The sequence below is a fragment of the Saccoglossus kowalevskii genome, chromosome 3 (assembly GCF_978046115.1).
Source record: "Saccoglossus kowalevskii chromosome 3, keSacKowa6.1, whole genome shotgun sequence".
NCBI lineage: Eukaryota > Metazoa > Hemichordata > Enteropneusta > Harrimaniidae > Saccoglossus > Saccoglossus kowalevskii.
Window position 1 is genome coordinate 18,188,661 of NC_140643.1, and position 15,580 is coordinate 18,204,240.

Here is a 15,580-nt window from a genome sequence, read left to right on the forward strand (position 1 = left end):
TATGATTACTTGTGTAAACGTCACTCAAATATGAGTACTTGTGTAAACGTCACTCAGATATGAGTACTTGTGTAAAAGTCACTCAAATATGATTACCTGTGTAAACGTCACTCAAATATGATTACTTGTGTAAACGTCACTCAAATATGAGTAGTTGTGTAAACGTCACACTGATGCGTGTTAATACAGAATACTTGATCATACGTAATTCAATGAATAAAGCAGAAACTTGATTGTATATTTACATAAACATCGATGGAGTACACAGTGAATTTGTTAGCAAGATCAACACACAATTTGTCGATCGGAAAATCAAACACGATGGAAATGAATTTAGTGTATGCTTCTATATAAAATACACAACGGTATAATTAGTTTTGCATTGCTGACAACTGCAAATTATGCTACTAGGCAATGGATGCAATCAGTACTATCAGTTGCCTTCCAGCATCAGTGATTCTTGTTTGCCTCTTAAACAATTTGTCACAATTCTTTAAACAAATTAAATGATTATGTTTATTATCAAACTAGCTAGACAAATTAGATTAGATGACGAAATAAAATCAGCCTTCGACTGGGTATTTATTTCAATCTAACATAATGTGGTAGTGTCCGTCTCCATTACAACATTACTCACAATCTCTTGAAAAGTTCATACAAAGTAAATACAAAAATAACGCTCCAAGGGTAAGATCTTCATTTTGGTTTTAAACCATTGTTTTGTAAAAGATTGGTCCAACAAGATATTTTCGAGCGTGGTAATATGCTAGCCTTTATATAAAAAATATCAACCATGGAACTTTTTAGTTGCGTGCAATATCTACGAATAAAATATAACTGAATATTACTTCTTAGTAGTGATTTGTCATCGTAATATTGTCAAATATCATACTTACTATCTGTGCCAGGGTAGTAATCACATAATCAGTATTACATTGCCTTAATAATTTTTATAACCTCGTGGTATTTTATGTCTGAATCAATATACCCTGCAGTAATAGCCCCAGTGAAACGGTATCGTCTTATTTGTCGTGAATTTTGATTGTAATCCTAAACTTTAATGTACTTACGATGGGACGGAAGATGCAAATGATGCTTATAATTGTTGTCATGGTTATACAAAGTGAAAGCAATCCCGCAATCGTGAATGCTGATAGGATTATGATGATTTCAAATGAAGGATGTTTATCCCTAGCGTTATAGTGTGTATCCAATGGGAATACACCAATTACGATTGGCAGAATAGATCTAATAAACCTCAGTCTGGTCATTTCTTGGAATTAGTTCAACTTATTTGATGATAGATACTCGTAATTGGTGTTACAGTTTGTGCACCTGCAGCTAATGCATTCCAACACGAGAAAGGGGAGACTGCTGACGAGGATGCATTTCCTCGCTACGCTGAAACCATCTGTAATCAGCTCCCCGAGATTACCATTTAGTGAGTCAACGTTGCTCTCATTTTCAGTTAATGTGCCTTAGATTTCAAGAACTGATAAAACTGTTGTTCACATCACGGGAGCGTCAGTTAGGTTGTTAAAATATATAAATGCTTGACGAGGTTTGGTTGTTTCTGATTCATCCTATTAACTCGCCATACTACTGATAATTATAGGTAGCTCCGTACATATTCGTTGTTGTATGTTGCGCTCGCTGACACGTGCCTCTAGATCGGTCAACTCACAGACGTATACGAATATATTCTTTCCTGGATTGAAACATGGACGTGCACAGGATGAACGTACACAGCCACGAGTGTGTGAAGTTTTCAATCTATTTTATGAACTTGTTAAGATATCAATAGAACATACATAATTAGTATTAATTATAATTAATTCAATTTATCTAAGGGTACAACATGCAAATTACCTAATAATGAAATTATTTAGAAGCTATCAGACAATCAACTCAACAAATAGTATATATATATATATATATATAGAAAGTTTCAATTCATTCGATAATAAACATTGTTATGATACAGAACAATTTATTAGCATAACAAAGACGTGCAATAGTGAACACAATTGAAACTAGTCAGCCAACTGGTAATGACTGCATGTCAATATATGTGACATTAGGTATAATATACGCGTTGAGTTTAATTGCAATCATACATCAAAGTTACGGCCGTGAAACTACATTCTTTGAAACAAAAAGGGAACTAGTCGACAATTTTGGATACCATATGTAAAACCGAATGACGATTATCAACATGTACAATATGTACCGAGGTTCAGTTAATTATTTCCACGTACGAATTTGAACGTGATCGGACCAGCAATGTCTAGGATACAGCTGTGGGTGCAGAGATAGGCATTACAAATAACATGCTCAACCATAAAAGTTCGAAGACTTGCTCTAACAAGCTGAACTAGTTACTTGGAACGCAAATTAAATAATTAATATGCATAGATTGGTTAGTAATATTCATCCACACTGTGCAAAGATGTACAAGAAACATGCTAATTCCTTTTAAACATTCTATTATCATTCATTTAACAACAAAGTACAGTAGTACACGTGTACCAAGATCGTATTTATTTGAGAAAATTACAATAACAAGAAAGTATGCTGAAGGTAGTTAAATAGCATGCAAATTAACTATGTATTATCAAATAATTGCAAACCAGTGTTAGACATTCAACTTAACACGTAGTATGCATGTACCAAGTTTTATTTCATTAGGACAAATTAGTTATTTGACCAAAAATGAAAAAAAAATAAACAGTTAATTAGCATATAAATTTGCTAATTATTATGCATATTGTATATTAATTCAAAAGTATTATCATATATCTGCAAAGACACGCAAGAAACATGTTAAAATTGATTATGATAAATAACACGTAGCAGCATGCAACACTTGTAGGTATGCGTGGTGTTCATAATATAATGTATTACTTTTGATATATCGATGGAACAAGATTTGACATACAAACACGTGCATACGGACGAACAGACAGACCCCTCCCAAAAAAGTGAAGATTGTTCAGTAATGGGAGTATGAAAGTATAATAAACAATGTTACGTCAAACACTAAAAGTGCTCCTTCTTCTCTGAAATCACTTTGAAATCACTCGAATCCTACTGTGTACACCAAATATCTAACATACGATGATGAACAGTAAGCAATGTGTGCGACGCTAGATTAAAATTGTTTGCTCTAGATATAGATAAGATCTATGCTTCAATACATCACTTTATCCACAGAAGCACTCTTGCCTCATTTCCTGCGCTGTTGCTCAAGGTCGCAACCTACATATGTGTGTGTATATAGAACAATTTAATAGGCATCTTACGATTCAGTTGTCAATAGCGTATCAATGCAGTAAGATATAATGGTGTTAGAGGATATGGGAAGAAAATATCTACCCACATGAAGGTGTGGGACGAAAAGATTATCTGTGCTGATAGGTGACGAACGCACCAACAGCTGTGTAGAAAGAGATATAACAGCAAAGACAATAGCGAAATTAAGATTGGAGATATATCAAACGTCCTTGATATGCCGCATTGAGAAAGTACAAAGTATTAATATAGAACATTGTTAATATGGAATATTATTAGCATAAACGTCACGGAATATTTGTCAGAATCGCCACACTAATCGGACAGCTAGACTAAGTAATTGAATGCATATTGACCAGTGTCGTGATCAGAAGCATGTTTTAATAATAACAGCCAGCGTCATCACTTAGCTAACGTCGCCATTTCCGTGTCACACACATATAACCGCAATGTCCATTTCTACAACGAAATCTAAACAATTTGTCCTCAAATGATCACATAATAACACACTCTCAGAACACAGTATATATACACAGTATTAGAATTCACAATACTTTTTCATCCTATGTTACCGTGCGATATTTCGAAATATGAAGAAATTATTTCACCACAGAAACCAGTGCAAAAATACAAATAGTCCATGACATTTAAAACACATTTGTATTGTTTGATATCCAAAAGACGTTAGCCCATATTAATCAAGGCATGATTAAACTAACATGACTTTGCTGAAACAAGCTTCTACATGTATCAACGATCAATAATGCAATATCTTGTTTAATTACGCCCGGTTTGAGGAATGCTTCAGTTCAGATAAACTAAAGGATAATATTTCCTACTCAATGCAATAGGTCATAATTATAATAAAACGCCGTCTCTTACCCGCTACATTAGTTACCCAATTGCTCGATTAGTATATATTAAACTGCAAACATCACATGAATATTCTGCACACGTGTCTTCAACTCGACGTATGTCTATGTCAGTCGTGTGCTTTGGACTAGGAATGTGGATATACGTTCTGGACACGTACATGTCATCAATATGTGCTCGTGACTACTAACATATCGGATTGGAATTTAATAGTGATGCTGTCAACATTGGGGACACGATTATCTTAGAAGGAAGTGCAAGTAATCCATGTAATGCTAAACTGTGCGCGCTACACCTAACGCATTTTGAGCAGCAAAAATAGTTGATTTTTTTGTCATCTACGAACCGGACCGAACATTTGCCGCAAAAATCGGATAATATAATTTTGAACTTGAGTATATCGTTTTGTATATACTTCCACGTTGAACTTTCGGTATATCATAGAGAAACATAGCGTTATGACTTGGCCATCATCAAATGTCTATAGCAAATTATTAAATGTGAAATTAACCAACACATATTTACGCAATGTTTTGACATATCTATGACATGTGTCAAAAAGTTCAGAAAATCGATTATTGTTATCAACATTGTCGGTAATATGTTGTTGGTCTATTGGTCAAGAGTCTCATATGAGTCATGTTCGTGATAATTATTTGAGTAGAACCAAAAACTATTTCAGAAACCAGGAAATAGATTTAAGCAAATTGTATAGCCGCATAACTCTCAACATACAATCAGGATACAACCTATATTTTATTTTGTTTTCAGCTACCTCTCCGTTAATGCATGTTTTGAAACACTCACTTTATAGCATGCCGATGTGTAATGGCGATCAAATGGTATGCACGTTTGTCTCACGGCACATACAAATGCAATTCATTTCACGGTAGGCTGATACATGCACGATAAAAGGAGGTGAGGATTGTATCAATGAATTTACTGACAGGGGCATGATGTTTTCATATTCAATATCTTATCCGCGATTTATGTCTCTTTGTTATATTTTCAACATTAATACTTGCGATGGAAGTAGTCACCATGGCAACACGGGCTTCCGAATAAGTATGCTTCCTGTTTGAGGAGGTTTGAACTGAATTGAAAATTACATGTCATTGTCTTCAGGTCCGTGATGCCATTATGACAGAGAAAAAGGATGACGTCATCAAACATATTTTCGAGAAATAAAAGTCCGAATTACAATATAACGTTGGTTTATGCTCGCTGACACAAATTCTAATATCAAAATATCTCAAAACAACGTATTATCAATTCAGTGAATATTTCATGAAACAATTAGTTCCTTCTTCTATTTATTGTTAGCTAATGTAACATGCTAAGTAAATGAGTGCGCGTGCGAAATGAGTATTTGTTTGTACTAGCTATTCAAAAGCCAAGATCACAGCTCCCGTTTCACCATAGACCCTCTTTTAGAGGGTCTATGGTTTCACCCATGCAATTGCAAATAAAAAAATAAAAGAGCACGAGGAAAAATAAATATCAAATTATCCGAGGAAGAACAAACTGCAGAGAGACTGCACATCTTAAGCTGACAGAGTCTGGTTGCGGATTATTAGTACGTATAACTATAGTGTAGATAGCGAAACAATGCAATCACATCTAGATGTAATCTGGTGATTAACAAAGACGTGATGTAAATACCAATAGTTTAAATGTGATTTGTGCTATTGAGATTTACAACTGACTATGTACGTGTATTCTAAGAAATACTATTGTCGTTATTGTTTATGCTGCGTGCTTGGAAGAAAAGGAATATCTCTTTCAAGTAATATTGCGTGATAGAATATACTGTCGGCTTGTTTGCAACATTATCTCGCCGTTTTTTCGTTTTCTAATGCTAAGTGCTTCGGGGAAAGTATCTATTTGGTATTATTCACTTGACACATCAACGGTAATGGTCAACCATGATACAGACATTGTTAAACGCAATGGTCCCTTTGACTGCTTTGCTCATGTCTATTGCGGGGTTTGGGATATTTTGAGAAACGATAGCAAATTGTTTTGCAGAGAAAATAAGAACTGTGAAAGCTATATCCCTAAAGAATAATAAACATACCCGAAGAAGCCAAGATGAGAAGGTGATCCAGATAGACACCTTTTGGTTGATGTAGAAATTTAACTAATTGACAAGGAAACGTGACATTATATGTCATCTTAAAATCTAATCCCTGCCCGTGGAATCCAATCCAATGAAACACTCACATGTGGGACATGATAAAAGAGAACTTATCATGGCTGAAAGTGTGTTAATTGTAGCTCCAAAATATAATAAATGTATTTTTATATTTACTTCTATAGGCAAAGGATGACGCTCCGAAATTCAGTATAGCAGTTAGTAGTATACAGGGGGTTCAAAGCGTGGATTCCGATGCATTCAACGAACCAAATGTCTTCCAGGTAAGAGAAAATAAAAGCATGTTCACAAACAGTGGCATTATATTATAAAATGAGGTTAATTTCAAAGACAAACTTACGTAGGGCCATTCTTATTCCTTCCCTTAATACAGATACATAATGCACGTCAGTTTCATGGTTCAATCCAAAACTGTTAATTAGTGCCGCTTATTCTCGCAATATTAGCTTGTTTAACAATACATTTAAGAAATGCTGAACATGTTTACCGCTAATTCATGTGTTTGTCGTTTTAGGTAACCTATTGTAGCGATGTTGGAACTTTGAAAATTTTATATTTCTCTTCAAGAAAATTGGTAGACAGACAGGAATGGCTAACAGCAATAAGAAGAGGTAAAATCGTGATTTCCATTTCTGTACGTAGCATACACACGCATGACCACTTGTAACAGGGTTACCTAGAAGTTGGCAGATGCTTGTATTGTGTGACTGCATCTTACGTATATGTCTGAAAAAATGGTGTAGGTGCACAAAACGATGCAGTAAGATGCGCTACTCTCTGAACGAGATCAACAACATAAGCTACATTACCCGGGTCTGTTTTTATTCATTTCCGTGTCATCCCAAGAGAATTGTAGTTGGCGTCTAATGTAATCATCCCAGTAATAGCCCACAACAACCTCTGACGTTCTCGTTCCAGTGTTTTATTAAAATAAACTGTAAAAGTGGAGCATTATAATAAAAAAATACAATATGAGATAATTATTCCGCACGTCTGAATTCATCTGCAAATACCCAGTGACTAATTTCAAAAGATCGTGTTTCCTTATCTTGAAGTTTAGTTTATGAGAAACAATTCTGCAGCTCATCACGCCGAGGCCTGGGAATAGTTTGTTAACAACACGTAGTCAAATCCCCCAACTCTCTCTCTCTTTCTTTATGTACACAGTTTGTTCTCACAATTGTTACTGGCTAACGAACTACCACAGTGGGATCTATCACCATGGGATGTGGACATGCTGCCATCAGCATTCCAAGACACACCCGGGATGTCAGAAAGTTACTCTTATAGGTCATCCGTGTATAAAACGGGAAAATCTTGTGGTGAGTTCTGCACGATTGAACCGTTCCAATCCATGGGAGATGTGACTGTCCTTTCTTTTTTTTAAAAGAAGTTGGAATGTACGTGCTGCCTCATTGATTTAATTTGCAGTAAATTGTATGAAAACCTAGTCACCAAGACTTGGCATTTGGCAGCGTTAGGTATAAACCGCGGTATTGTATTGACAGTTAAAAGCCGACATGATAGCGAAATAAAAAAAAACGTGTTCGAGTGTTCAAAACACAGTGCACGTATTTGCTACAGTTCAAATCGAATAAAATGTTCGTGTTATTTGACGATGAATATTTACGCACATCCTTTCATTTACTTATCGCTATCTTGTTTTTTCTCTGATGTAATCTATCGTATTACAAAATGTATAAAGCTATTCAGCGTTGTGATGTACCTCTGGTGACAGCTAGCGTGGGAGACTTTGTCTCACACTGACGCGTTTACAAATATATTCGCTGTAGTCAGCCAGCCAAATTTAAATATGCGCCTTTTAAAACGTTGTATGGCATTTCTACTGTAGACGTGGATATTTATGTGATTTTCCAATGTTTGTATTAGGTTCTAATTATTATGTCACCTATAGAACACGTTTCAGTACATTAGTTCATGTCACTTTTATCATGACCTTTCAAAGTTGAAATTAGTCAAAATTTACCAAATTTGTTATTTTTAAGATAAAAAGATAAAAAAGTGCCTCGTTCAATATTTTTTCACAGGTTATTAAAACTAAATACTGACTTTATTATGCAGATAATATAAAAATATTTAAAATATCATTTCAGCAACACTGAAGGTACCAGGTATTCATAACCTGATATTATAGTTGTAGTTTCTGTAATGTATTGTACGAGTAGCATTTCCACTTTGTAAATTTGACGGGTATCTTTTCCTGGACAATACATACATCATCAAATGTTGTTAATCTGAAAACGTAGCTAAAGAATATGAATTTATTTGGGCGCCCTAAATTAGGCAAGATTTTTTAAAAAATACACACTCATTGAGTTAGAAAGATTTGTTTGTCCTTGAAGGCAGGATACGGTTAGATATGTTTGATATGACCATCCAGTATTAAAAAATAAATTAGCGGCAAAGTGGGGAAAACGATCTGTTTCTAATATATCCTTTTGTTTTGGTGCAACGGCAGATTCTGATAGTGATACTTTGCATATTCGTAAAGTGTAAATGCAGCTTTAAAGTACTTATCAAGGCTTATTTTAAGAGAGAGTGACGGAAAAAATAGTTGAACTATATATATTTGAACTATATCATTATAGATACTGACAGAGAAACACGTTTCCGGTAAATACTGAAAATTACAAAATTATTTTGTGATTTTAACCCATCACTACAGTTAACGCAGCGGCAAAATGTAATATTTACTAAAATGCCAAATTTGGTGAATTGTGAGCAATTTAAAAAACTATATACTCAAAAATGACAAAGTCTGAAAGAAATATTATATCGCATTGATAAGTGCTGATGTCGCCTGGAACTGGAACCAAATATTAATATCATTCGGTAAATTTTGTCCAATTTCCCCATTCAAGCTTTATATGGTCAAGTCAATAAATGGGGCTGACAAGAATAGGGGAAAAATAGTGAACTTAAAAAGCGTAATTACAAAAGGTATCCCCTCCATGTGATATGATTTCACATAATGCCTGCTTTAAAAAAATGCAGCGTTAAATAAATAAATGTTAACATAAATGTTGTATGTTTTGAATACCTAAAATGATATATTTTGTGAATTTAAACCAATTATTATATAAAATCTGTCACTTCTAAAATCATGATTGATGACAACACCGCCATTAATTATGTTAGTTATGACAAAACATATTGCATGAATCCGGAACAAAGTAATATATTTGACATTTTTGTCTTAAAATCTACCGTCTATACGTGTTCAAATAACTAGAACTCAAGAATATATATATTCAATTGTGAAAATGTTTTGAAAATATAGTGAATATTGACCAATTTTGCTATTTTAAAATCCAAATTGAAGACAAAAAAAACAAAACCCACAAAGGGCATCGAAACTTACTATGGGAAGCACCTTACTGTGATACACTTCCACATGGCTGCCTGCATCTAACACAAACAACATGTCATTTAAATGATAAATCAGTGTTTTGCCATCTAATCAAAACGTATTCTTGTCGAGTTGAGTGAATTCGTGTTGCAAATGACAGGTGAAATGTCACATGATTTACTAGAAATTCGCTATTGATGAATAGCTTCGTGAATAAATATGATGTTTACTTCCTTTCCTTTAAGGCTTATAATAATAAATGCTGTTATCCCTGCTGAAATTTACCGGTTTAGTAATTTTCTGATAAGTATGATATTTCAACTTCCTTGTTTTTCCCGATTGTAGTTTTCACCGGCATCCAAGTTGAAAAACGTCGAATCCGGTGGTCGTATCTCAGCAGATAGCAATATTCACCAAGTCAATGGAGGCCCATTCTCAAAGGAGCGAAATCTTTCAAGGCAAAACATTAAGAACATCGGCCATGTGGAGATCAAGAATTTCAGGGAACAATCGTAAGTCGCTACAAGTATATTGAATGAACATGCTAGCAAATAAATTACTGAAACAGCGGAATTCACCAAAGCCTAGACCTCTGAGTGGTAATCTTAGGCGTATTCCACGGTAATTAAGAATACAAAGTCGCGTCGCCCTAAAAAAGTAGTGTCTGCGCTGATACTCGTACGTGCTAAGTCACTGATAATACATGGCCCTGACAAAAAATAACACATGTGGATATTAACAATGATATTCTGTATAATCTGTATGTATGTATACTCTCCAACATCTGCTCAATGACACGGATTATACGCTAATTCCCATCATTGCCCGAAGGCCACGCTCACTGCAGTTTGTTATTATGAAAATGCATTTCAAATGCGGACACTTCGTGAAGAACATTTCTGTCCGTATTACTCACATTTTATAAAGATCAAAATGTTATTATCTTAAATGGATAAGTAATAATTATTATAATCATTTACAGCAAATTGTCAATATTGCTTGTTACTCAATTATCAAGTTCACTGACAGTATTTACCCAGTATCCAGTTGCATATTTTGACCATGAATATTTATTCAGGATGTTAATCGTACTAACATCTACCCTATAGATCCCATGGTTTATAAGTTCCTATCTTGAATCGGGTGTAGGTTTTCCAGCAACTAAACATATTCTGTTTGTTTTATCAATTGCAAATGAACCTAGGCTGGAGAAATTATGGTTTATACCAAAGGTATACTATTTGCGGTTCAATTATCGTTCGATGTCCGTCCAAGAACTAGATGTGACCGGTAAAAATACAACGTACTACTAAGTGCTCATCTAAAATGTGAACCGTATATGGCACATACTTAATCAGTATATCATTTGTCCATGGGATGACGTCACCTTATCTGTGCCCAACAAAATGTCATTTGGTGATTCTAGTAGTTTGCACAATATAACCACCGCTGCTGATAGAGATGAAACGCAGCATGTTTTCAGATGAAAAGATATGGAACTCCTTGACATTTGCACAGTAGCGCATCACACAGAAATAGAACGTATGCATCATGCGTGACATATTATGAATTGGGGCTCACTTTTAGTGTATGAAGGACATATTCTTGTTCCTTAGACCGTACGTGTATGTGTATTCACAAATAGTACGCTGCTCAAGTTGTTTATCAAAATGTGCTCCACATCGCGTCGACCCACACTACATATGTGTATACATTTTTTTAACTATTGGTATTTTTTTCGAAAACTTCATTCTCGCAAGATATGTCGAAATGTATTTCGTCTTCTATCTATTTGCAAGTGTTCTTCAACATAATTATGCAAGAATTGTTGTATTATGTTTTGTTGTGTTTTTGCGCGTTTTAATGTTTTGTGAAAATAACGCATTATATTTGTCTTACACTGACCAGATGGTTTTACAGTGATATGCAACAAGGCGTGGCAGAATCTTTACTTCGAGTACACGTGAGTATGTAGTAATTCTTTTCAATTTAAGATTAACAACGTAAAGTTATTCTCGAATAATACATTTGAACTTGATTTGATTTGGATTTATTCGAGTATTATCCCGGATTGTAGATTCATATTTATGAATTATAAGATGTCATGTCTTGTATAGTAGTCACATAACTGTTTCAATATATGCACACTATAATCGTATGTTCGTTTGCTTGCACGGACAAATTACTAAACGACTAACCTGTACTAATTCATACACTTGCATGTCTTCCAGGACCCTGGCTGTTTTCTGGTGCGCCAGTTTGGAATATCCATGTTCCTTTCTGTTTTGTAAGTATGGTGTGACCGTTAGACCATTTATAACCAATTTTGTCCGTATGATTTTGTATTGTTCAGTTAACTCTATGAATTGCGAACGATTGCCACATATGGTAAGACGGAAAAAAATCATTGTACATGCATCAGATAGAAACAATTGCACTAACACTCTCGGATTACTATTTTCTGATTTTAAAGCTGTTTTTTTCGGTGATATGTTGTGTTGCCCTGAGTGTATGCATGTAATATATTAGATTTGTTGTAGTATGTAGTGATCGTATTGATTCGTTCCGTGTATTAAGAGTGATAAATTGGAAATGTGCTCAACTGCATGAAGGAAATAAGCCGAGCCGCCTCGTTTGCTCGTCGGAGAATATTCGATTAGAGCCGAGAAAAGTATTCAACGTCTCTTGTTGGATTGTGATAACATCAAACGTTTTAAAAAAAAAGTTACTTTCCTAACGCTTCTTTAATATGTATTTGTATGGCAATGTGATTTACTAGTAATTTGTACTGTACAGTCGCTTGGCACTGAAAGTAAATACATGAATGATCACAACGTATATAATATATACTCGCTGAATTCAATGCGTAATTTCCCTGTTGCCTAGTTTGTTTCATTGAGGGGCTCATAAATTAAGGGCTCTATGCCCAAGACGACATATTTATCAGGCAACCTCCGCATAGGTCATCGCAAAATACGTTCTCTGATAGTGTGACTAGACAAAATGTTGATTACACCGGACAAATGGAATCAATTTTTCGTCTTTACTACCGACGTAAAGAGAGAAAAACAATTCCCATAACAATTAATTGTAACATGCAATTACCAATCACTGATTACAGGACAGATCGCTACATGATGCATATACCCATCGTAAACGATATAGAAGAATACTGGCTAGTGGCTGACAAAGAACACAGATTCTGTGACGTAATAGATATCATAGACTATTACAAAAAGAACGACGGTAAGATTAATGTCCCGTTTTATTCTGTGATTTGTCAGTTTTACGCGTTTTGTGGTTCGCTATTATAACAATGCATTAACTTTGATTTCTGTGTTATTGGTCGTATATCCTCTGGCGAATTCTTGCAATATTATGGCGTGTTATTTAAACGTCGACATGGCAACTACAAGTGCTTGTATACCGCTGGGAAATTAGTAAACTTCTGAAACTATGCGGAAGTGTTCCCTGAAATCGAGATGGCTAGCAGCATTTAGAAGGGATCACACAATGCCAGGAATAAATCTCATAGTGTGTTAAAGCCAACACGTCTATGTGTATACGGCATTGTTCCCAGAAAATGTCACAGTAATCACTAGATATCATTCCTCTCATAAATAAAGAAATACACACACTGTGGTACTCCCAAGATTAACTCTTTTCTGAAAAAGACAAAGAAATTGTGGTACAACAGTACAACATTACTATATTTTTCACGACAGGAAGTTGTGTGCATAATAAGTGAGATGCACCATGGGAGGGTTGCCTAGTTGAGAACAATATATCATTTTCAATTAGTCCTTCAATTATATTTTCGGGGTTCATTTACTTACACACATGAGCTGCCAACATTTCAATTTTAACTGCCGTTTAATATCCGCCGAGACATTGGATTATTTGCTTCGACGTGAAATGCGAATGTCTTCATCATAAAGAGTAGGAACGTCGTATAAATTTTATTATGGTACTTACATTAATTGCTTGTTGTGTGGAACATTGACGACTTCTAAGATTATAGCTTCAAAGAGTACCACTATCGATTCCATCCATATGAAAATCATGAATTACGATGTTCATAGAAGCAGTGCGTTATTCTAGAAATGCATCGAGAATATTGATGTACATACATGCGTTTTATTGTCAGGGATTATTTGGAATGTTGTGTCTGGTAATTGTTAAATATACGAATGTGCAAAAATTTGTAATCTTTACTCGGCATATGCATGTTGATATCATGACACATAGAACCATTATAATCGTGATAGTACTTATGATTACATGCACCTACTTTTAGTACGTATCGCCCAGGGCGCATGCGCATTTTATCAAACGGCAAATATGTATGTCTGTATATAGGAACTGTCCTGTGTATTGTACACCGATGAATCCAGTGTCCATTTGTATCATGATCTTAAACGCTGTATTTAAAAATTAAAATGAACATGCTGCGCAATATATAAATTATAGGTTTTTCTGAAAATGTATACCATCATAGATACGTATACATCAGAGCTGCTTCCAGGCAAATAGTATTTGCAGTACTAATCAAATTCATGGGAATGACGGGTGTTATGGCTTATTATGCACACTCCAGACGCAAAACGTATCATATACTAGTTAAAATACACACAAAATCTTACTCGTTGAACTTTAACATTAATATTTCTTATTACTGTTCATTATAAGTAACCTACTTTGAGGTTGTGATGTATTGCGGGAAATGGGTCGGCACTTTATTATATCACTGAAACGTTAATCCCAACATTTTGTAGTCCGAAGTAAAATATATAGATTGGGAGAATATTTCCATGAAACCATTGTAATAATTTTGAGTACTGTATACCTTTGTATGCTGTCGGCCTAATTACATATATATAAGAATAATAATATTATCTCAAACATTTGCATGTGCAGTCGTAGAACTCGCTCAATCTTCAGTTTCTACATTTTATCTTGAGGTATGTTGAATGATAATGTTGCTCTTTCGTTTTCTTATTTCTGGATTCCACTTTGAGATATGTAATGTAGAGTTCTTCTTGAACTGTCGTATTACCGTGATCCGATTTCGATTATGCTGTAATGATTAGGTTTCCTCTTGCACTGTCGTGTTTCAATGCCCACTTTAAGATATATTGTAATGATTAGAGTTCTTCTTGCTCTGTAGTATTCCAATGCCCATCGTGAGATATGCTGTACGATTTGGGTACTTCTTGCTATGTCGGATTTCTATGTCCATCTTGAGATATGTTGTAATGATTTGAGTTCTTCTTGCTATGTCGTATTCCTATGCCCATCTTGAGATGTGTTATAATGATTTGGGCTCTTCTTGCTATGTCGTGTTCCTATGCCCACCTTGAGATATGTTGTAATGATTAGGTTTCCTCTTGCACTGTCGTATTCCTATGCCCACTTTGAGATATGTTGTAATGATTAGGTTTCCTCTTGCACTATCGTGTTTCCATGCTCCCCTTGAGATATGTTGTAATGATTTGGGCTCTTCTTGCTCTGTCGTATTCCTATGCCCACCTTGAGATATGTTGTAATGTTTTGGATTTTACTTGCTCTGTTGTATTCCTATGCCCACCTTGAGATATGCTGTAATGATTAGGGTACTTCTTGCTCTGTCGTATTTCTATGCCCATCTTGAGATATGTGAAATGATTTGAGCTCTTCTTGCTATGTCGTATTTCTATGCCCACCTTGAGATATGTTGTAATGATTTGAGTTCTTCTTGCTATGTCTTATTCCTATGCCCATCTTGAGATGTGTTATAATGATTTGGGCTCTTCTTGCTATGTCGTGTTCCTATGCCCACCTTGAGATATGTTGTAATGGTTTGGGCTCTTCTTGCTATGTCGTATTCCTATGCCCACTTTGAGATATGTTGT

General features: G+C 35.0%; 1 protein-coding gene across 1 annotated transcript in view; it reads left to right on the forward strand.

The window, feature by feature from the left end:
* LOC144359138 (uncharacterized) overlaps positions 1–15,580 on the forward strand; it is a 63,651-nt gene that overhangs the window by 31,318 nt on the left and 16,753 nt on the right. Inside the window, exons 3-9 of the mRNA XM_078012322.2 lie at positions 6,484–6,582; positions 6,834–6,930; positions 7,487–7,641; positions 10,035–10,201; positions 11,598–11,652; positions 11,921–11,976; positions 12,811–12,935. Of these exons, the coding sequence (XP_077868448.2) occupies positions 6,484–6,582; positions 6,834–6,930; positions 7,487–7,641; positions 10,035–10,201; positions 11,598–11,652; positions 11,921–11,976; positions 12,811–12,935 (754 nt within the window). The remainder of the gene's footprint in view (positions 1–6,483; positions 6,583–6,833; positions 6,931–7,486; positions 7,642–10,034; positions 10,202–11,597; positions 11,653–11,920; positions 11,977–12,810; positions 12,936–15,580) is intronic.